General features: G+C 37.8%; 1 protein-coding gene across 1 annotated transcript in view; it reads left to right on the top strand.

The window, feature by feature from the left end:
* Nucleotides 1-23,782, top strand: part of Tox (thymocyte selection associated high mobility group box) — a 301,386-nt gene that overhangs the window by 141,728 nt on the left and 135,876 nt on the right. Inside the window, exon 2 of the mRNA XM_048358446.1 lies at nucleotides 11,213-11,278. Coding sequence (XP_048214403.1) covers nucleotides 11,213-11,278 — 66 coding nt within the window. The remainder of the gene's footprint in view (nucleotides 1-11,212; nucleotides 11,279-23,782) is intronic.

Below are 23,782 nucleotides of genomic sequence, written 5' to 3'. Positions count from 1 at the left end.
TGTTTCCTTATAGGTAAAGAAGGCATGACTATTGCCTGCATACTGCCTGCACAGTAGGGTTATTGTGAGAACCAAATAAATCAACATGTGTATGTCCATAAGCAAGCTCCCAAATGTGCATTTTAATTAATCAATTGGCACATGAATTAATCATAATCACATTTTATCTTGGAGTGTGTCAGTTATTATTTAATTTTACTGGGTGGCACATGCTTATGCCATTATGTGGTAAAAATTTCTCTCCCAATTTTTCAACAAAAATGAATTATAGGGTGTCATTCCAGGAAGGAAGATGAAGAAAACCAGCTATCCCTTGCCTTAGAGAATAAATAAGGTTTTCAATGGGAGCTGCCATCTTGAATTCAGCAATGAGCCATTGAGATTTAATTCCAGTTATGTTTCTGAAAACGATCATGGTTTGAAATGCCATAGGGAAAGAAGAAGCAGTTTTAGAAAAGCTACAGCCTTGCCTTAAAATGGTCAAATGGGAGTGGAAGAATTTGTCTGGGGTATAGGTAGAACTTCTCCGGATGGAATGAACAAGTAAAAACCCTTGGAAATGAAACTCTAAAATATATGTAAAATAGTATTGCCTTGGGAAGAGGGCATTGTAGCTGTGCGTTAAGTTTAAGCATGGAAAATGATTCCATCTTCATATTAATATCAGCAGGGAAAGTTATATGAGGTTATGAATTACATATTAAAGGAGATGGCAAAAATGAGTGCATCCATATAATGCTAGAATATGCTAAAGAAAAATGCAAAGTTATACTCTTTTGGGTACAATACATGTTTTGAATAGTTTCTCAGATTCCCTAAGAGCTTTACTTCTTCTCACAATGGACAGATCCATACTCAACCTCAACAATCTACAGAACTACTGTGTTTTTTTTTTTCTGAATTTCATTAAAGTGCTATCATCTTTTCATTAGGAATCAGAAATTGGAATCTGAAAAGGTAAATGTCAAAGATCTCTTTATGGAATAAATGGAAGCGAACTCTTTTATTTCTAGTTGGTTAGCTCTGCCCTAAATGCACCAAAATACATTTTTGACACCTGTCCTAGCAATAAGAGATTTTAATTACCAAAAATCTATTCCTGTAACATAATTGTTATACTTAGTCACAATGCTATTTGTCTGAGTAATAGTGATAGAGAAGTGAAAATATCCATTTTAACAACCCTACACTTTCTGTGTACTTTAATTTGGTACTATCATGTTTAATCTCAAAATCATTTAATAATTTTTGTTCTCAGCCTTCTTTCAAGGCCCACCCAATTTTCACGTAACTAGTCCAAGAACTGTTATTCTGATTTAATACATCTGTCATTCATTTCCCATAATCTTTTCAGTGCCCTGAACTTCCTTTTTCTTGTTTTGAGGTTCCCAGAACCGAGCATCCTTTTCCAGACCAGACATGCGTCAAAAATATTCTCACCTTTTTCTCTTCATGTCAGATACTGAAAAACGTTCACTGTGCTTAAAAAAAGGAAGAGCTGCAATAAAAGAGCCAACTATCCCCAAAGTAATTGCTTTCATACTTTTTATTCCACCTCTATGTTGGATTTAGGTACTGTGGTAAATGAGGTGATAGCTGATACAATGTGGAAATAAGTGAGCTTGGGTAAGGACGGCCAGTGAGTTTAATGTACTTTTTAAATGTTCTGCTTATAGATAGAGTCAGAAAAATAAAAATGTCTAAAACAAGACGAGCTAGAGGAATGTTCTGAGCTAAACATTTGGAAGAGTGTTCAATTTCAACTGTGCAGTATAGTTTTACAGCTTTAAAATTTCAGAAAATACTTAGGAATTCATTTAAAAAACAACAACAACACAAAGCCTGTGCATGGAATCTGAAAGCTCTGCTCCTTGTTTTCTGTTAATAGAAACTTTGTGATGGCCTTTTCGTGTAAAATCCCCCGAGTATATCATGCGTGTTTTGAGCTAGTTAAATTCCCCTTAAACTCAAAAGAATTTTTCTATAGTTAAGTTCATATCTACACACTCTTTTCTAAATCTTAAAGAATACACAAAGAAAATGATTTGTTTGGTGTTGAAAATTTGAGGTTAATGAAACTCTTCAGAAATTTATTTTTTCCTTCCAGTAGAGTACTGCGTTGTTGGTATAAGAAGTCTTTTGTACTTGTAATTGTTGCATAAGTTTGTTTCTATCTTTGCATAAGAACTTGAAATCAAGTGAATGACTCCCAAACATTACAGAATGAAAGCAGAACAAAGAAAGAATAAGATGTCTGTCTGTGGCATTGTAATCAAGAATACATTCACTTACCAATCAATGCCTCTAGGTGCTGTCTTAGTATACATAAGACCAAAACATCTGGTAGAGTGAAAGTTCTTGTGCTAAGCCGGGAAGTACAAGCCCCAGAAGTCCAAAGGAGCAGAAAGACACAGGCTGGAGAAGACAGAAGGAATGAAGCCAACAGTGCATATTTCCAGCCATCATTGGTTGCTGGGCTGGAGTGCTAGTTGCTGGAGTTGAGTGATGATGTCTCCATATAGATCAGGATGCAGCTTTTGAACTCTTGAGGTACTTTATCCACCCCTGAAGGTGCTGAAGGGTCAGGACTTCCTCAGCCCCTAAAGGAAGAACTTAGTGTCTTCTGTGGGGAGATTTAGGTCTCTAGGTGTGATGAGACAGTATACCCCTGAGAATGGTGTCAGCTATTCCTGGAATAAAAGTCATTGGCAAAGGCCTGAACATCAGGCAGGCTGAGTCTATTTGAGTAGAGTGAGATGGGACACACTGTAAACAATTTCCTGAATTGTTTTGAATCTTAATTTTATTACCTATAAAACCAGGGTCCTCATACACACTATTTCACTGTCATGACAAAAACTCAATGTCTGAATATACTTAATGAGATTAGAAAGTACCTCTCAAACTGGTTTGAAACCATGAAGACATTATTTTACATGTGGAACTAGTGGGGTGACCGCTAAGAACAATACAGTGATCACTCAAGTGTATAATTTTAGTGCATTTTAAAAAATAACAATAAAACCCAGTGCGTTGTAGCCCTTCTTTTGTGAGCCGGGGGAACTTCTGTTCCTTTCTTTGAGATTCACGTTATGGAGGAGCCATTTCCAAAGACAATTTTAGGATAAATGCATGGCATTATTATTGAGAATACTTTAGTTTTCCAAGTTAACCAAGGGAATTTGATATGCAATCCTTCACTAAATAGATCATTGGAACAAAAACAGGAAGCTAAATCCAATTGTAAAGTAGCCTGGATTCTAAGCTGTAGAATTCTCTCTTCAAGCAGTCATTTGTGCTCTGGCTCTTTCCCTTTCCACTCCACTCAGGGCTGTAGTGTTGTGTTTACTACTCAAATACAGTGACAGGATCCCTACACAGAGATTGCCCTTCCTTCAGCTCTGTGTGCACCTGGTTGGAATACACATCCATACAGAGCCCTAGCAGAGTAATTCCACTTTCTGTCCTATGACTGTGCAAAGCCTGGCTGTGCTTGTGGAAGCCACTTGTCCAGCTCACTGTGCCCACGACTTCTCATTCCGTTGATCTCAGCATGCAGATCATCTGTTCTGAGACTGCATTGTACAAAAATGTACAGCTTTGAAACTGGGAGGTACAGTGACAAGCATTCTCTCTCTAGGGCCTTTTGACTCAAGAGAACTGGGAGGACATATAGGATGAGTATCCTGGTGCTGTGTGCACCATGTTTTACTGGATGTTACTGTTACTAAGCCTATGAACAGCATTTCTCATTATGTGCATATGGGCCCATCTTTTATACTCAGCTTTCCAAATGCTTTGCTCTAAATACAATAGCAAAAGTCACCAGTATCTAGCCCTTATAATTACAGCAACTCAAGAGGCTGAAATGTGAGGATGGTAATTCAGAGCCAATTTGGGCAGGGAAGTCCACGAGACCCTTCTCCAATTAGCAAGCAAACAGACAAAAAAATCAGAAGTGGAGATGTGGCCAGTCTTGGGCACAAAAGCCTAGGTCCTGAGTTCAAGCTCCATTACAGGTGCACACACACACACACACACACACACACACACATCCCCACATCCATATGTGTCACAATCAGTGACTTGTGAACTTACATTGAGCCAAGCAATACAAAAATAGACATTTTAACTAAGTGCTGGTGGCTCACACCTGTAATCCTAGCTACTTAGGAGGCTGAGATCTGAGGATCGCCGTTAGAAGCTAGCCCAAGCAGGAAAGTTGAGGAGACTTTCTCCAATTAACGACCATAAAGCCAGAATTGGAGCTGTGGCTGGAATGGTAGAATGCTAGCATTGAACACAAAAGCTCGGGAATTCAAACCTCAGGACGGACATGCGCACACGTGCGCACACTCGTGCAGATGTATGCACATGTACACATCACACACAAGGACATTTTAAGCTTATTGCCCTCTCTCATTCTGATTTGTTACAACATATCTCCTAAGAAGTGGCAAATTAACCCCCTGCTTAAACAATTCCAGTTTTAGCTTACTTCTTTAAAAATCAAAGTATCAAATATTCTTTCAGAAAACACCCCAGAATGTCAAGATTTTTCCTTTGTAGAGAATACAATGTGGTAGTGTTTTATAAATTCCACCAGTTGGGGTTTTTTCCTCCCTCAGCAGCAGTTTTCTGGTTTTCTTTTAATGGTTTCCCTAAAAAGATCTTATTTTCTGTACCTTTGCCAATGATTGATTTATAGTTCACATTCTGTCTTTGATTTCTCATGTTTTAGTGGTTTGGGCAGACTAATATTGCCTAATTTTACTCACCATTCACCATGGTCAGACTGTGCTAGATGTCTACTTTCAGTTTTTAAATAGAAGAAATAATAACTACCTAGTTTGAAAAGCTCTTTGGGATTATGGGTTTGGTTAATATGCTCTAAAAACAATTTCCAAAACTGTAGTAGAAGATTATAAATGACTTTTTATGTGATTGCATCCCCTGGTGTTTTGAAATAAAAACACAATAAAGAGAATAAAAGCACTTGGTTAGAAAGGGTAATCCTGAGTTGATGTCATTTACATTTAGATTTAGTCTTATTTATTCTTGCAAACCTTGCTTCAGGTTTTAAATTGAGAGTGCATGGAAATTAAAAGCCCTCCTATGCTTACATGTATTTTGAAAAGTTGTGATGCCTAAAATCATTTGACTTCTAAGAATTTAAATAACTCTTATAAACACAGGGAGGAAGAAAATGCAATTAGTTATGTTAATGAAACAAGTTTATTGAAGTAATTACTAATAGTGATGATGTAATATGGCATCCTCCTGGAGGGAGTCTAGATCATTAGGATACACTTATGTACAGTGCTGTGCCTTCAGATCTGATGGGCAGGAGAACATGCCATATTATTTACATATACAGACATTTATTCATGTGCTTTATGCTGGCTTAACTTCATTAGTTTTCAACTTAATAATGGTGTGCAAATGATAAACATTCAATATAAACCATAACATTGGTACTGGGCGTGCACATTATTACTGAACTATATTCCGAGTCTCATACTTCTAGTTTTGAATATTGGTCTTTTCCTTGGTCAGCGATATCAATCAGTCCTCTCTAACAACACTAGCAACAAGTCACAACTCCCAGTCAGGCAGGAGCTGGTGAGAGAGACAGCGGACACTCTCCAGTGTGCAGTGTCGCAAGGCTCGGGTGGTCAGTAGGTTAGGTGTATTCCATGTAGTTTGGACAACAATATTCAACTTAATGCTGGCTTCTACCCCATTGTAAGTCGAGGAGCATCTGTAGCTACGGGAGTCTTCTTCCCACATTTGATGAGTAGGATATAGAACAGTGTTTCATAAGGACAACTTTCCTATTAGGACTGGAAAACTTGCTGCTGCTTCCAGATGGCCTGTGTAACTATCAGTCTGTTTCTTCTGTCATGACAGAAGAGGTTCAGATAGAAGGTCCCAGGGATCTTTTCAAACTAAAGTTTGAGGATTATTACTCTACTTAAAATGAGAAGTCCATAACAAAGGATACCTTTTTTAAGATTGTTGGATAAACAGAGGTCCTGTAGAGACCCCAGTAACATCTCCTGGACAAGGTGTAGACAGGTGACCTATAAAAGTACAGGGGGAATAAGCCTGGCCTAATAAAGGAGGAGCCTGCACCAGGATGTGATATTCTCCTTCAGCCACAGCCTCCAATCACAAGGAAAATGAGGGGGCAGCTTTGATACATACATTTTTGGGCATCTCATAATTCTCCCCAAAGAGGACATGCACATTTGTGTAGCTACATTTCCTGATTCCTGCACAATCCATATATTTCATATGAAATGAAATCCTATGAAGTAACTATCTTGACGAGTTAATACAGTGTTGCAGTGATGCCCTGGTTATTCCTGTACTTTATCTTTTTTCTGCTTAAGGATGCTTGTTCCTATACCAACCAGTATTAATTGGCTATTAAATTTGAACCAATCTTTCTAAAAAATAATAAACTATGCTGAGGGTGTATCCCAGTGGTGGAGTGTTTGCCTACTGTATATTAGGCCTTGGGACCCATCCCCAATTCCTCAGAAAAGAATAAAAAGAAAAATGAAACCAAAACACAACAGTCTCAAATCTGAAATTTTCATCTTTTCCCTCTCATTGTTGCTCCTCGTCAACTGGTAGAGAGCTAGGCATGAACAAAAAGGTTCAAGGACAGCACCCAGGTATTTGGGTTCAAGCCTCAGGACCAGCACATACACAAAATAATTGCTTCTCTTTTCTAGGAGAGTAATTTATTTACTCAAACAAATACAACCAAGGGCCATGACTCGTGCTCATACTCCTAGCTACTCAGGAGGCTGACATGTGAGGATCACTTTTCCAAGCCAACCAAGAGTTCATGAGACTCTTATCTCTAATAAACTAATCAGGAAAAGCCAAAAGTTTCACTCTTTCTCAAGTGGTAGAGCACTAGCCTTAAATAAAAGAACTTCAGAGTCAAGAGAGCCCAGGCCCAGAGTTCAAGCTCCAGGGCTGGCAAAAAAAAAAAAAAAATCAAGCAAATACAGTTCAAATTTCATTAAGTAGACAAACTTTTTCTAAGGACTTGCCTTGTGCTGACCCTAGGACTAAGAGGCACTAAAGATAACTAAAATGTGTACTGTGACCTCTGGTAGCTCACTGTCCAATGCAGCAGTAGTCTATGGACAGAACTAGCTCAAAGATGGAGAGCCCAGAGATTCAAGATGGCCAGGACTTAATTTAAGGCAGCTGAAGTATCTAGGAAATATTTCAAGAAGTAGAAGGGAAGGAAGGTGTTATGAACAATGGGAGTCAACGTGCATGGTGTTTATAAGCATAAAAATGTGCATTTTAGGAAACAAGACCCCAGACTCAGAGCAAAACAACATTCAAGTGACAGCAGGAAAGAAATGATAGCACACTGTAAGCCCTTCAGAAATATAGAGGGAGGGGTTTGTTTGCCTTTGTTGTTTTTCAGAGTTTTGATTTTGCTGTATAGTCCAGGCTGGCCTAAAACTAATCATCTAGTCTCGGTTATCTAAGTACTTGAATTACAGGCATGTACCACCATGTCTCTCTCACTAGAAATATGCTTTTGAAGGATTTCAGAATATTCTCATTGTAATCAAAGAAATTACTTTTATTAAGGCTCTCAAGAGAAACAAAATCAACAATGTGTGTGTGTGTGTGTGTGTGTGTGTGTGTGTGTGTGTACTTGGGGAGAGATGGAGAGAAGCATAGACAGAAAATTTCTTCTAGCTGGGCAATAGTGGCTTACACCTCTAATCCTAGCTACTCAGAAAGCTGAGATCTGAGGATCACAGTTCAAAGCTAGCCAGTTAGTGAAATCCAAGAGACACTTATCTCTAGTTAACCACCAAAATCCAAAAGTGGAGTTGTGGCTTAAGTAGTAGAATGCTAGCCTTGAGTGCAAAGGCTCAGGGACACCATTCAAGCAGCAGGACCAGCACGAGAGGGATGGGAGAGAGGGAGAGAGAGAGATGTTTCTTATAAAGAATTGGCTCATGATTGTAGAGGCTGAGAAGTCCCAGCATTTGCCATTGCAGTTGGCAAGCTGGAGTTCTGAGAGAAAGGGAGTGTATACCTCTTGAAATTAGATTTAAGAAGAGGCAATGTCTTGGTTAGGTCTGATGATGGGAAAATCCTGATGTCCCAGCTCAGATGTCTAGAAGGAGGAATCCAGGCCTTCAACAAATTGCATGATCCTCACTTGCCGGGCCGCCAGCTTAACTCTACCAATTCAAATACCAGTATTATCCAAACACACTCTCATAGACACAGCAAGATAACACTGAACACTAGGCACTACCTGCCTAGTCAAGTTGACACATTAAAATTAATCATCAAAACCCCTACATGCTTTTAACCAAATAGGGCCATTCTTCCTGGCTAACTACTAAATTGTCAATGTACTCTGAAACTTTTCTTTGTGTGTGGAGGGAACCTCACAAAACTACACAAATTCTACACAATATCTGAAGGTCATTGAGCTATTGGTTAAAACACCCCTTCTCCTGAAATTCTTGGAACACAAGTACTTCAACTTATAGTTTATCAGATTGGGGAATATTTATATCCATTTAGTGTGATATCTTGGGACTAGACCTTAATCTGAAACAAGACATTCATACCGTGTGTGTGTGTGTGTGTGTGTGTGTGTGTGTGTGTGTGTGTGTGTGTGTGTTCTGAAGGTAATTTTCTAAAGTAAAAGTAGCACACCTGCATTTTGGTGGCAACATGAGGCCAGCTGGGGAATTTCCCACGCCTTGCCATCATGCCAGTGCTCAAAATGTTTTGAATCTTGAAGCATCTCAGATTTCCAGTCTTCAGAATAGAGATGCTCAACCACAGAGCTCTTATTCTGCTGTAATGATTTATTAATGTTATTTTTAGAGTTGACCTCTCTCTCTCATTATTGTCTCAGACTACGTTGATATGCTCTAGTTGTCAAGAGCATGTGTCCATCTGCTTAGGTTTGAATCCCAGTCATGCCTCTTCTAAGCTATGTGATTTTAAGCATCTAAAGTTCTTTGTGTGTCTTTGTATTATAATTTGTAAAATATAGGTAATGATAATAATGTCTAACATAGGATTGTGGCGATCATTAAACCAACTAATATTTACTAGTGAAAGTATGTATAGAGTGCAAAACTATAATGTAGAAATTACTCAGAAAAATAGTTACACTGTTTATAACCTCAGGTCTTTTATTGTAAAATTCCATTTCAGCCTTGCTTCTGAATTCCTTCAGTATTGGTACTTTTTGAGGGAAAAAAAGTCTTTATCCAAAGCAGTAACATGATGTACTCAATTAGCTTACACTTTGGATAGACTAAAAACAAAACTTCAGAGTCTTAGTTGGCTTGAGAATGACACCAGATTTAGAAAATGAGTTAGAGAAGATGAAATAGAAAGTAACACATTTATAGAATATGCACAGGCAGTGGAGTAATTGATTCACTTCACTACTTCTGTTTGCTTTAGTTCGTTACAGTCAAAGAAACTGTCCATATTTTAAACTGTGCTTTGGCATCTCAGCATTAAAAATATTTGCAAACAATCCAGTATTCTCCAACAACGGATGAGGCTGGAAAATGCTCGGTGGAGTTCTTTGTCATGTCTTGAGTTGTTACGTGAAAGGAAAGGCAGCTAGACTGCCTTTAGGCTGAACTTGGTCTCTCCATGGAACAACACCCTTGGGTAAGTCACTGAAACTCAAGGCTCTTAAGTTACTCAGTACTGCCACCAAAATGTCCAGCTCTTCCTTCCTCCTTGGGTTATCTCTGATTCCTGGTAACCACCAGAGTAATGGATCAATGATCTCATATCTTTTTAGATAAGTTTTTTACATTTACATGAGATATATGTAATTTACATGAGATATATGATAGGTGAGGAATTCTTTGACTGTTTGAATTTAATTCAGTGCGTGTGTCAGTGTCTAGAAGGATTTTACTTTTAGAACATAGGAGGATTTTGTAAATCTTTGAGGTGCCCCCTAGTGCTGACTCCAGGCTCAGAGGCCTTGGTAAGAGTTTGGTGTTTGGATAACCTTTTTATATGAATTTAAATGATAATGGAATATAATGTGTATTATACAGTTTCTTTGTTAATATAACATTGTATATATTTATATGCTAGTATATAAAGTGTCTCTACTAGCATGCACTTGTACCTCTATCCATTTTGAAAACTAACTTTTTGCATTTTTCATTTTCCTTGTCTAAAAAGTCTACTTCAGTGATATTCAAAACCAATTCTTTGAAGTTGGTTATATTTGTCCATTTGATTATTACCTTGGGAAAAGTTCTTTCTCTAAAGAGGAATGCTTTGCCCATTTATCAAGGGACTAAAGATAGCAGAGGATTAAGTCTGAAAGGAGTGATTACTGCCTTCGAAAACTAAAATCATGAAAAGTATTTGTTGTTGTTATGGCTGTGGCTTGAACTGTTTAATAGTCAAGCAATTGAGCTACCCTGAAAATTGCCTCCTTCCCTTGTCTTTCTAACTTGCAAATGTGTGACTGAATTTTTAGGCATTTGCCATCCTTACATTCATTCTGTAGCTCTGGAAAATTTCAGAGAGAAAAAAAGTAATCATTGGGCCTATAGCTTTTTGTTGCTATTCATTATTCTTCTATCCACTCCAAGCCATGGTTATGATGGCATATACTGTTTAAGAATATTACGATGAAGTTAATTTTTTTAATTGGAAGGCTTTGATGGTGAGACCAGTTTTTGTCTATTATGAAAGCTCCATTTTTTTCTTTTCAGAGCTAAACTCGGAATGCAGTGGGCAGTGCCTCTATGCTATTTTTCATTATTCTTTTCTTTCAGAAACCATGCCATTCACTTAATTCTTCATTACAATCGAACTGCAATATGTATACATGGCGTGCAAAATGAGCCATTTTGTTTTAAAACAGATTGCAGATGAAAGGAAACCATTCATTTCTTGCTTGCTTGCTGTAATTACTGGAGCACTAATTACTCCAAATCACTGACATCCAGGGTCAGTAAGGATGACAACAGAAACATCAAAGAAAAGATGGGGCTTGCGTGCTGTGACAGATTTTTCATATTACTAGGCGTAGCATTTTCCTTTTGTATGGCTACTGTTTTCCAGTTTGATAGTGAAAAAACAAACAAACAAAAAACAAAACATACCTACAGTCAAGATCTCTGAATGTTTACTATTATTTTATTCGCAGTTTGACGGTGAGAACATGTACATGAACATGACAGAGCCGAGCCAGGAGTATGTGCCAGCCAGCCAGGTGGGTTAATTAATCTTCTCTGCCTTGTTTCAAATTGTAATTAAACAAATTCAAAGAGTTGCATTGCAAATGAGTCGCACTATCAGTAACTGCTGCAATCAGGAATAATCATAATTTATAAACAAAGCATTTAAGCCTTGTTTCCAGTTAATGAGATAGAGCTGATAAAATACCAGAGTTGGCATTTGTGAAAAGATGCTACCGTGTTTCTCTCCAGAACGGCAAGCAGCTGTTTTGCCAGCGTGATCTTTCCTAAACAGTTGTTTTACCTTTAGGAAATAAAGTCTTTACAGGTGCAGGTTATTTGCGCTTCTGACTGTAGACAAGTTAATCATTATAAGCAACACATGTCACAAATAGCTTTAATTATCAACTGTTGGGGCCATTTTCAACAGCATGTTACGTTCCTCACCAACATCATAAAGTCTCTGGGCCCTAATACACTGCTTTTAGGATCTTCTGGGGTGGAGTGCATGTGTTGGGGGTTAGTTTTCAAGCCCCCAAGCAAGATATGATTGAAAGCTTTCAAGGGCACCTTGTATCCATTTCACTGGGAATGGTTGACATGGTATTTAATCATGAGAAGTGACAACACAAAAGTCCAATGAGAATGTAGATGGTTACATTTATAAAAGTAAATGCTTGGTCATTTATTTTTCGATACTTAAGGCCAGGCCTTTTAATCCACAGAGGGCATTTAAAGCAAAATTATAACTGCTCTAGAGTGCCAGTGTAACATAAAACATACGAACACTAGCCAAAAATGAATAAGTGAATAAATGATTGTAGGGAGAGTTCACAGGAGCATTTAGTGGGCACGAACCTTTTTTTCTCTTTTTCTAGAACGGTAAAATAATAGTTGCTTGGAATTTCACCTATCAGTCACTGCTGTTTAAATTCTAGCAGGGTAATTTCCAGTAGTTAGTTATCTGTTTGAATGGAAGGGAGGTATGCAGAGCGAAATACAAAACTGTTTTTCCTCATGGCTGTTGTGAGGGAATTAAATCCAATGTGTATATGTTAGAGATGCAGCCCATGAGCAAAATGTCTCCTGCTTAAGTAAAAACAGGCAGGCCTGCATCTCCATGAAGCCTGAATTTATTTATGAATCATTATGATCATTGCCTCCTCTGGCACAAGTTCTAGACACTCTTCTACATTGTCCAGCCAGAAAGGTCATCCTAAAGTTCAAAGACCCTGCATTTCCTCCCATTCAATTGAGTCGATCAGTCCTAAGAATACCTTCGGAAGGCAAGCTATGCACTTAGAATTTCTTTCTTAGCTGAATTCAATCCACTAAGTAGCCTCCTAGATCCATAGGTACTTCTAAATAGGACTGTTTGATTAAAAAATGAAAAATGTTACTATTAATTTTCTTCTAACCATCAATCCCAAAACTGTAGTGACAAGTTTAGTATTACGATTAGATTAAAGCAAGCCCGTACCATCTCTTTGGTGCCTTTAGGGTTTTGAAGTGTAAGGGCTAATTGAATTTGTTTGAAACAGTAGAAACACAAACTCAATAAATGATTACTGTTATAAAGCAGCTGCTTCCTTTCAGAGAATCATTATGTCTGTCTTAAAGAGTTTTGGATAAAGGATTGGAAATTTAGAACATATGCATCATACAACTCAGCTCCTTAGATTTCTAAATTCAAGTACAATGGGTAATATTAAGCCCTTACTGAAATCAAACAACTAGCATTATATTTTTAATATGTCTGTCAGGAGTTATTAAGAATATTTCCAACACTGGTGGAAAAAATGTAAATATAAAAGAGAAGTAAAAAGATCCAAATACATTTGTGCTGTTCAAAGATATGGCAGGTTTGTGAGCCAGAAGCAAACTATTTTTAAAATGTATAGAATATACAAAAATGTTTTCTAAAAGAGCTGTTTTAAAAATTAGAGTAATGTAAGATAATATGTACCCTGGAGGAGAATAAACTTCACAAATTACATAAGTTAAATAGCTTTAGCTAAATTTTACACTTAACATGCCTTTTGTTTACTGTAATATAGTATATTCAAGAATCCATTACCTGGTATTCTTTTAGGGAATTTTAATCAATTTACCCCTTGAGGCAGTCATAAATAAGATTTTAGTCATCCTACAGGAAAAAAATATATAGTTTTGTTCTTTTTCCTACATTACATCAAACATCTGCATAGTTTAATAATCCGAGACAACTTGCCTCATAGCACACTCAACAATTATAATTCCTGTTCAATTTTCAAATCAGTACATGCTTTGGGACTTATAGAGTAAGTTGCTAAGTAGCAACATATGGTGCACTACTGTTTCTGTGATGTTGCTGCAAGCATATAGCATAATTCTAAACTTGAAATGATTTTTATAGAAAGCCAACACTGGAACTGCTCCAGCCCTGAAAATACACTGTAAAAATTAATGGTATTCTTTTAGACACTCCCAAAGGGCTCTTTGGCTCTATCTATTGCATGGATTCTTTACCTCTTAAGCGTATAGCTTTATAATTGGTCAGCAGCATTTATGTCTAAAATACTGTTTCATAATAAAACTAAGGATGTAATAAATATGTGTAACATTTCCATGACACGCTAGCACCATTTGTAGGAATATGGGCTGTGTTCTGCTATCAGAGCAGTAAGCGTGCTGGTCACTTAGTGCATTCAAGACCATGTAACTTTTTCTTACTGAGGATAGAATTTGAACTATGCAGTGTGGGATTCCTTTGTGTATTTCTCTTTGTGTATGTCTCTATGGAGGCCATGTTGCTTGATAACTCGTGAACTTGCAGGATTGCTCCTGTATGGTTTGTAAGATGGTGTGTGAGTGGGCCAACGAAGGGAAAGTCAGCGGAAAAGAGGGAGAACAGCCCCTCAGGGATTTACTCCTCCTATGAAACTCAGTGCATCTAATGAGGAACTGAAAAAGATTCAAAGTAGTAGATATGAAGATGAGAGCAAATCTACCGATCCAACACACAACATGACCTAACAGTGTATTTGGGATTTTCGTTTAGTATACTGACTTAACAAGCCGTGTGTGTGTGTGTGTGTGTGTGTGTGTGTGTGTGTGTGTGTGTGTGTGTGTGTGTGTGTGTTGGTAGTGGGGCTCAGAGGCTGGGCGCTGTCCCTGAGCTCTTTTTTGTTCAAAGCTAGTGCTCTACCACTTTGAGCCACAGTGCCACTTCCAGTTTTCTGGTGGAATAAGAGTCTCACACTTTCCTGCCCCAGCTGGTTTGAACCACAACCCTCAGTCTCCTGAGTAGCTACTATTACATGTGTGAACCACCAGCACCTGGCATTATGAGACTTTTGACTGCTCTTGAGCCAGATACAAAAGGGTAAGCATTGCCCTGGTGTTGGTGACTAATACCTATAATCCTAGCTATCCAGGAGGCTGGGATCTGACAATTATGGTTCAAAGCCAGCTAGGGAAGGAAAGTCTGTGAGACCCTTAGAAGCCAGAAATGGAGCTGTGATTCAAGTGACAGAGTGCTAGCCTTAACCAAAAATTCTCAGGGATAGCACTCAGTCCCAGAGTTCAAGCATAGCACTAACATCAAGGGCGGGGGGAAGATGACTGTGAGGTGATGGATATATTCATTGCCTTCATTGTAGCAGCCATTTTACTGTCTATAGGTTTCTCAGAACATCTTGTTGTATGTACTAAATATATAGAAAGAATATTTTTTAAAAATTTATGCCAGTATGCCAGAGAGCAGGACAAAGCAGAAGAAAATTTTCCCATTGGAGCTGGGTTCCACCAGAATCTTCTGAGTCCACTCAAATACTCATGCTATGGAGGTCTAGTCCTCTCCCTATTCAAGTCAAGTCCCTTTCTCTAGCCAGAGACACACGATAGTATATTATAATATATAGTACTATAGTATATAGTATATATTATATGGTACTATAGTATATAGCATAGTATATTTCAGTGAATGAATGTATCAAAGAAAATAAGAGGTGTTTGGTTTTCTTTGCCAGAACTTTTTAAACATAACCAAGATTATATTATGTTGTATTATTTTAGTAACCATTTTGATTGCCATTGCTTCTCTTCATGATCTCTTCATGTACGGCAATTCCAAGATGCCCTTTCCATGTTTCCTCTCCACTCTCTATCACCCACTCATGTGGGAAACTTTTTGTTCCAGTTCTTTACACACACGGACTGTGCTCCTACCACCACTGCCTCAAGGGCTCTACTGTGAGAAGGGAAAAGGTAGGAAAGGACTGACTGGTAGTTTTTACATAAAAAATGACCCCTTAATGTCAGGAATCAGAAAAAAAAAATTCATGTCCAGTTTGGAGAAGTTTAGGTTACTTGATTGTGTTAGCTTTTTTCAACAAATCAGTTTCTTCCTGACATTGGTTTTTATTACACATAATAAAATACACTCTACCTTCTGTTTGGTTTTTCAAACCCTCTTGCTTCCCGTGTTTCCTCCCTCCATCCTTCTTGCTTTCTTTCCTTCCACTTTCCTCCTTTCTGTGAAGTGTAACTACACTTTAAGCTTGAATAGATTTTTGTTATTAATTCTGAGCATCCTAGTGAATGATAAATAGTAAATTTCCTGACATGAGATCATATTTCAGTACTGTTTTAGCTTCTCATCAGTTTCTCTATACTTTTCCCCATTCATAACCCTTACTGGAAGTTTGCCTTTTGCCTGAGTTCTCAAATCTCAAGGTTAAAAATAACAATGGCAAATCAGTGGTTTGGACAAGTGTCCCCTCAAGGTTCATATGCTAAAGGTTTTCTCCACATGGTGGCAGTATTGGGAGAAGATGCAGCTTCCCGGGAGTAAATCCAGTTGCAAGCCCTCAGGTCAGGAAGGCCCTACCCTTGAAGGGGATTCTGGGATTGCAATCCCTTCCCCACAGTTCTCCTTGGTTTCCTAGCCTTGAGGTGAGCACTGTGTCTTGCTACATGCCTACTTGCCTTTGCCAACCACCAGGTTTACCAGATGCCCCAAATCAATGGGGCAGACCAGTGGTGGGCTGGAACATCTAAATCCTTGAGCCCAAATCAAACCTTTCCCTCTATACATTAATTATCTCAGATGTTTCATTATAGCAAATGGGAGCTGATTAGCATAATAAAATGCAGCAATTACACATTTTCCTAGGCTCTTGTAACTTGCATTTGACGTGGATTTCCTATTATGTATTTTCATATAAAAGTTGAAGAGCATCCGTATACCTAGGGCAGATAACTCATGAGTTTCAGGTTTGATTTGTGACCCCACTAGACACCATCCCAGAGAGCAGATCCAACTCAGTGTATCAATTCATCAAAAAGCAATTATTGACCTCAAGCCTACTTCCTCATCCCTCAAACTTCTTGTATCAACTGTAGTTTACGTGTTAACACCAGGAACACACAGAATGGAGACTAGAAAGGTTCCCTTATCTCTCAGACATCCGCTAATCCTAGATACTGTCAATACTATTTTCTTCCTTAGCTTTTGAATATGTCACTTCTTTTCCATTTACTCAATGACCTCCTTAGTTCTGGGACAAATGCTTTCTCATTAATTTATCCCTTCCTTGCTTCCAACTTTCCATTTCTCTCATTGTTGCCAAGTAACATGCACCATGACTTTGCCAGTGCCCACACAGCTATCTAGCTGTCACTCCTGTAGCATGTGGCATACCAGAGCCAGGATGTCCCAGTTTTGTCCACTTGATAGTGAGTTCTTAAAAGCACTACTTACTCTTGTTCCTTTCTGGATCACCTATGCCTAGTAATACTTGACATATTAGAGTTACATACTGATAGTTTCTGAATGAAGAGTAAAGGAATTAGAATACTTTGTGTAGCCATGTACCAGTAGCTCATGCCTGTAATCCTAACTACTCAGGAGGCTGAGATCTGATGGTTTAAAGCTGACTTGGGAGGAAAGTCTATGAGACTCATGTTCCATTAACCTTCAAAAAAAAGAGCCAAATTTGGAGCTGGGGCTCAAGTAGTAGAGCAGCAACCTTGAATGAAAATCTGAGGCCTAAGGGACAAGGCCCAAGCTCTGAGTTCAAGTCTCAGTACCTCACCCACAAAAAAAACAAAAAACACTTTGTGTATTTTTCCTAACATTAATTCCTTGAGTCTTCTATTTACAAGAGCTCATAGCCCTGCATTTCGGACAGCCTGTTAATATGGCCCTGCCCGATTCATACCAGGGCACCCCTTGTCTGGTTGTCACTGCCTTTGCACATTTAACATGAAACCCCAGCACTCCTTTCTGGGAGATGCATAGCAAAGACAAGCTCAGAAGAGTTCATGTGATAATAAACTACATGATAACAGGCAATAATTTCATGCTGCTATTTGAAATTAGCAAGACAATGACAGGGAGATCACTAGGACTGTAGCAGTTCTGTTTTTATACAATATTCTATCAAATCTAGTGTTGGAGTTATGTTTTAAGATTTGCAAACATACCAGTGACTCTATGTTATAAGTACATGTTTTCCTAGTGAGAAAATTCTCCAGGTCAGAGTGTAAATGAGGTATGACAAAAGGAGCCTAGAAAGTATAGGATTTTTTTTTCTTGAAAAAAAAATCTCTTTACTCAGGGCCATAAAATTTCCATGATTGTGACATAAATTTGAACCATAAATTAGACCAATTACTTTTAGATTGGCTCCTTTTGCAAAGATTTCAGGAGTAAAGTCAACTTGACTTTTTGACCATTGGCTCAATAAAATGATAAAGCTGCCATGCTCTGAATAATCTAGTTAGTCTAACAAAGTCTGGCATCTTAACAAGCCCAGACTAGTTACTCAAACCAGTCTTCAGTGTAACATTCAAATGATTACTCTGTGCAGTCCCGGAGGTATTCATTACAGACAAAATTGCTCTTGTTGCCTTGCATACAAGCTGAGTTTTCAATGGGAAATGAAAGGATGCCTGGAAAAATAGGCCACCTAATTAAGTTAAACTACTCTAGCATTTGGCTTGACATCTTCATTACTCAAAATTAAAAAGATGCTTCACTTGAGCACACAAGTTACTATTGTTTATGTTGTTTTTTTTCCTAAATTGGCTTCTTACATGGAAGTCTGTTTTTCAGCATTATATCTTGAAGTAGCTCACACATTTCTTACAGTTTATGAAAATGTCTTAATAGCTGAATGAATACTGAAAACAGACACCATACAAATAGATATCTTTGGGCACTTGATCATTAAACACACATTGATCCTCCTGTCTATTTTCTTGGTCATTTATGTACTAGTCCAGTTAAACTTTGATTCCTTATTTGCTCATACAGGCTTTATTTAATCTTTATATTATTTTAGTTGGGTATTGACTCTGGTGATAAATGGCCACCTACATGAGAAATATGAATTCCTAAAAAAAAGTAAATACAACCATAAAATTTAAACTAAAGTTCACTTGTCCAGTAGAAGTGTTTTATAGAAGCTTGTGACTTGAACTATTTTAGGAACATTTTTAAAACATAAACATGTGCAAACCTTACCGTGTACTGATTGCCAGTTTCTTCTCATTGACACTAATGAGGCTGCTGACAGGTTAAATGTTGTGTATCATATGCATTTCCAAGCAGTGGAATTTGTGAATGTAAGGCTCATTTTTTAGTTTAGAAAATGAATGTTTGTTGTTGGATAGGCTTATAGATTTTATTCTAATTGTCTAATAGTATGTTTTTAAAGCATTAAGGTAATATATTTTAATAGTAAAAATTATGAAAATAACTGGGCAGAATAGCATTAGCAGAAAAGAAGTCAGATTCTTAAAACTTCAAGCTCCATTTGGAGCATGGTTTACTTATAAGGAAAATGTCAAGAGATGCCAAGACATTTAGGCAGTGAGAAGAGCGGTGTGACTCTAGTACAAAGCCTGACCACTGAGTTACATAGTGGCATTTGGTACATTTTGAAAACAAGCCTTTGGCTTCTTCACAAGTGTATTTTCAATCTTTCTGCTTCTTTCTTTGACACATAAATAACAATGAAAAATAAATGATCTTTCCTTTCAGAATTTACCATTATAAAATGCTATATTTTTCTGACACTTATAATAATATGAACCAGTAAATCAATAATGCCAAAACCCTAAGTGGAGTGTTTCAATTTTAGACGAGTAATATTTGGGCCATATGCTGATAATTCATGTTTGTAATCCTAGCTGCACAGGAGGCTGGGATCTAAGGATTGAGGTTCAAAACCAGCCAAGGCAGAAAAGTCCATGAGATTTTTTTTTGTATCTCCAATTAACCACCAAAATGTTAGAAGTGGAGGTGTGGCACGAATTGTAGTGCACCAGCCTTGAGTGAAAAATCCAAGAGCAAGGCTTTGAGTTCAAACCCCAGTACTGGTGCGCACACACACACACACACACACACACACACACACACACACGGCAATATTCCAGTAATGTAGCCTGTTTATACAACTGTTTCCAAGACAATTAATGGTTGTTCTAAACAATTTCTAAAACTGTAATATGTGGTTTTGCCCAATTTTTGTAAAAAGTACTGAGGCTTTGTAAAGCTCAGGTATTTTTCCACTCATCTCACTCTCTTCTGAAATCTCTTCATATCATTGCCTACACCCCAAACACCTTTAAAAAGGGTCAAGCTTTCCTTAGCAGTTGCAATTTCGTAGTTTAGGAGTAGACCTTCCCAGCAACACGAAGAGGGGTTTGGCTTGCTTTTTTTTAAATCTATATTTTTCTTCTATGTTTTGTCTGTTCTATATAATTTAACTATAGCCCTTATGATTTGAAATTAACAAGTAGTTGTCTTGGAAAATGTTTACTGGTCATCAGTTTTGATGGTTGATTTTATGAATAGCAAATCAAAAGAAGTGCATTTCAAGACTCAACATTAACTTATTCAAATAAGATAATTTGGTATCAAACCACAGAGCTCTGAGGGTTGAGTTGAGCCCAATACTGAGGCCTTCTGGGTACTACTGGGCTTCCTGGCATTGCAGGAGAAGGTGCTTCAAGGGCTACAAGCCTGCTACGAGTTGTTATTTTTCAAAAGCACAAATCAGAGTTGGCCTCAGAGGAACTAAGGATGAAAAATCAAGAGGCCAGCAGGGTGGGGAAGGACAGAGCCATACAGAGCCACCTTCAGGGAATGTGGACTCATATGCCCTGCAGGTACCAAGTCATTTATTTCCAAAATCAGACACTGTTTTCTCACCTGTCTTCCATAGCTCTTCCGACAGTACCTTGTTAGCACTCAAAGGAGTATCTCAATAGGGTAACCATCATTAGATGGTATGTTCGTCTCCATGCTGCTTTACACCCCACCCCCTCACCCCTGCCTTTTCTTCCTCCTGCTCTGACTTCAGTTCAGCTTACTGCCTTTAAAGATGGTGGTTAAGAAGTGAAGCTATGGCTAAAAGTGGTAGAGCACTAGTTTTAAGCCACAAAGGTCAGGAACGGCACTCAGACCCCCTACTTCAATCCCTATGACTGACTAAAAAAAGATATTTGTTATTTTCAGTAGCAAGCTTCTGCTTGGCTAGAAGTTTAGGTCAGAATGTGTTAGCCCCAAGGTTATGAATGAGTTAGATCCATGGAATAATAATAACTGTCAGATTCAAGCTCCCTATTGCTGGCAATAAACTAAGCATGGGATTTGCAGACATTATCTCACTTAATCTTTACAGCAGTTTAGCCACAATGAAACAGATTTAGTGTCTAGGGGAATAATATAAAAAATATAGTAAATTTCAAGAGTGGGGACTGTGGCTTTGAGAAAGTATAAGGCCCCAGTCAGATTATATCCTTGATTCTATCTTTCGTTTTACTGTAGAACTGTAAAAAAAAAAAGTTGACATATTAATCTCAGTCCTTTTCCATATTCAGAGAGTCACAGTATATTACAGATTTGAAAACATTCTGAAACATGCTAGGTTGAGCCAAATGAAACCACAGATATCTAAACTTGCTTTGGCTACTAAGTAGGCAAATTAACATTTGTTCGCATATAAAAACTGTACAAATGTTACGTGGCTATTTACTGTACCCACACTCATTTATCTATGGTGTAAGCAGTTCTCCTCCTGGTCTTTACTACCTGTTTTCTTGTGTGTGCCAGTCCTGTCCTATGTTTTTGCAGATGAGGAAACTGAAGTTTAAGGATTGGCTTGTACTTAAAGAACTAGTTGGATTGAGGGGAAAAAACGTCCATAACATTGTTATGTATATTTTTAAAAACATTTAATAGGGCTGGGAATATGGCCTAGTGTTAGAGTGCTTGCCTCACATACGTGAAGCCCTGGGTTCCATTCCTCAGCATCACATATATAGAAAAAGCCAGAAGTAGCCCTGTGGCTCAAGTGGTAGAGTGATAGCCTTGAGCAAAAAGAAGCCAAGGACAGTGTTCAAGCCCTGAGTTCAAGCCCCAGGACTGGCAAAAAAATTAATAATTGAATAAAATTCCTTAAGCATTAAAATACTATTGTCACTGTCTCAGTACTGGGACTTGAACTCAAGGCCTGGAACTGTCCCTTAGCTATCTTGCTCAAAGACAGCACTGTCCCTCTTGAATTACAACTCTACTTATGGCTTTTTGGTGGTTAATTGGAGGTAGGAGTCTCCCAGACTTTCTTGCTTGGACTGGTTTTGAACCCCGATCCTAGGATTTCAGCCTCATGAATCACTAGGATTATAGACATAAGCCATCAACACCTAGATTAAAATATTTGGTAAACTTAGGCAAGCTTTAATTTTTAATACATTTTATTTTAAAGATGATCCCATAAAGTTATTATCTTAGGCCTCTGCTTGGGCATTCTGTGATTCCATTTAAAGCATGAATTTAGAACTCTAGATGCTATTGTAAAGGAATAAATGGATAAAATTATTCACCACAGTGATTCATGTCAGAAAAATTATGAACCTCCTATGTGTTCAAAGTAGACAATGGACGGACTATGATAGAATATGAAAACAATGATAATATATGTAGCTATGCAAATAAACATGCAGCTATTTCAACAATGATATAGATGATATCTTTTAACATGGAAAATGATTATAGTCAACTTTATGAGATCAGATTAAATTATATAGTGGTAGAGCAATAACAATATAGCTAACACTTATTATTATTACTACATGTAAACCAGCATACTACTCAAGTGTGTATTGTATTCTCTATCTTATTTAATCTCTTAATGAGCTAAATATTGTTATCATCCCTATTTTATTGACTTAGAAACTAAGACCTAAAGAAATTATGTAACAGTACCCCCTTAACAGATGACCTGAGAGTTCCATCTGGCATTCCTAGCTCTAAAATCAGTCTTCTGTGATCAGACTTATATTATTGAAATCAAAACCAAAAGCATGACATTAAACAGCATGTGTGCATTAAAATGAATTTGAAAGATTTGTGTTTTTCTTAATCCAGAGGGAAGACCCTTATTTATCATAACTGTATCACAATCCTACACAAGCTTGTCTTTCAAACATCCTCTAAGAATACTGTCATGTTGACATCTAAGCAATACTGGGAGAAAACAAGTCCCTTTCCTGTTCTTGTGTCATTAGTGAAGGTAGTTTACTAATATAAAAGCTAAGGACTTTGGGGGCAACATACGCAAAGGGGAATCACACCAGGTATGACTGAGGAGTAGAAGGCTACCTTGTCACACTCACATCTCTCAGTGTCTTCCCAATGCTTAGAGCTTCAGCTTATTAACCCTGAACTTAGGGCTCAAATATTTCTCTCTCCCAATCTTGGCCCCTTGTTAGACTTTCTCTAGGGGCAGGCTTAAGTCTCCAAGATCTGGTTTTATTCAGGCTTCTCCCACTGTTGTTTTGTTCTCGTTTTCCAACTGAGTTTTTGCCTTACATTCTAGTTCTAGTAAATCCTTTATTGAGCTCTCATGTTGGTTTGTTTTAACTGGTAAAACCAATCTTGTCCTTGAAGTTGTCTCAAAAGTTGAAGACTGACTTTGATCTTGACCTTGCTTCTTGCTTGATCTTGACGTTGCTTCTGCTTGTGCCTCTGCCTGGACTGGGTCTAGGGTTTGAGCTGTGATCCTCCTCCATCCCTTGACACATCTCAGTAGAAGTCATATCTCAGATTTCTAAATCCTGTTATCAGAGTAAATCTGTTTAGAGCAATCCTCAATCACACCAATCTCAATTCCTCTTTCCTTTGCATTCTGAAATGACTTAATCTGACACTTCAGAAGTGCTGCTCTGTATTGGAAGCCCAAGTTCCGATTTCCTTCTTCTGATTCACTTCTTGCTTCCATTGAGTCTTCTGGTTCCTTGCAGCTCAACACATTGTACATACCTTGTACACAAGAGGCTAAAAACAGATGCTTCTATACCAAATGAGCATGCATTGTCTTTTATTTCACACAGATTTCAAAAATTAATGAGCAGAAATAAAATAAATCTTATATTTCTACCAAAAATTTCCTTTGGTAACGGTTGCTTGAAAAATTAGTACATTGTGTGTTTTTAAATGAAGATGATTTATTGCTATTGTCTAACATGTGAAAAAAGACAAAAGA

Source organism: Perognathus longimembris, chromosome 12 (assembly GCF_023159225.1).
Source record: "Perognathus longimembris pacificus isolate PPM17 chromosome 12, ASM2315922v1, whole genome shotgun sequence".
Classification (NCBI taxonomy): domain Eukaryota; kingdom Metazoa; phylum Chordata; class Mammalia; order Rodentia; family Heteromyidae; genus Perognathus; species Perognathus longimembris.
This window is presented reverse-complemented; position numbering and strand designations above follow the sequence as displayed.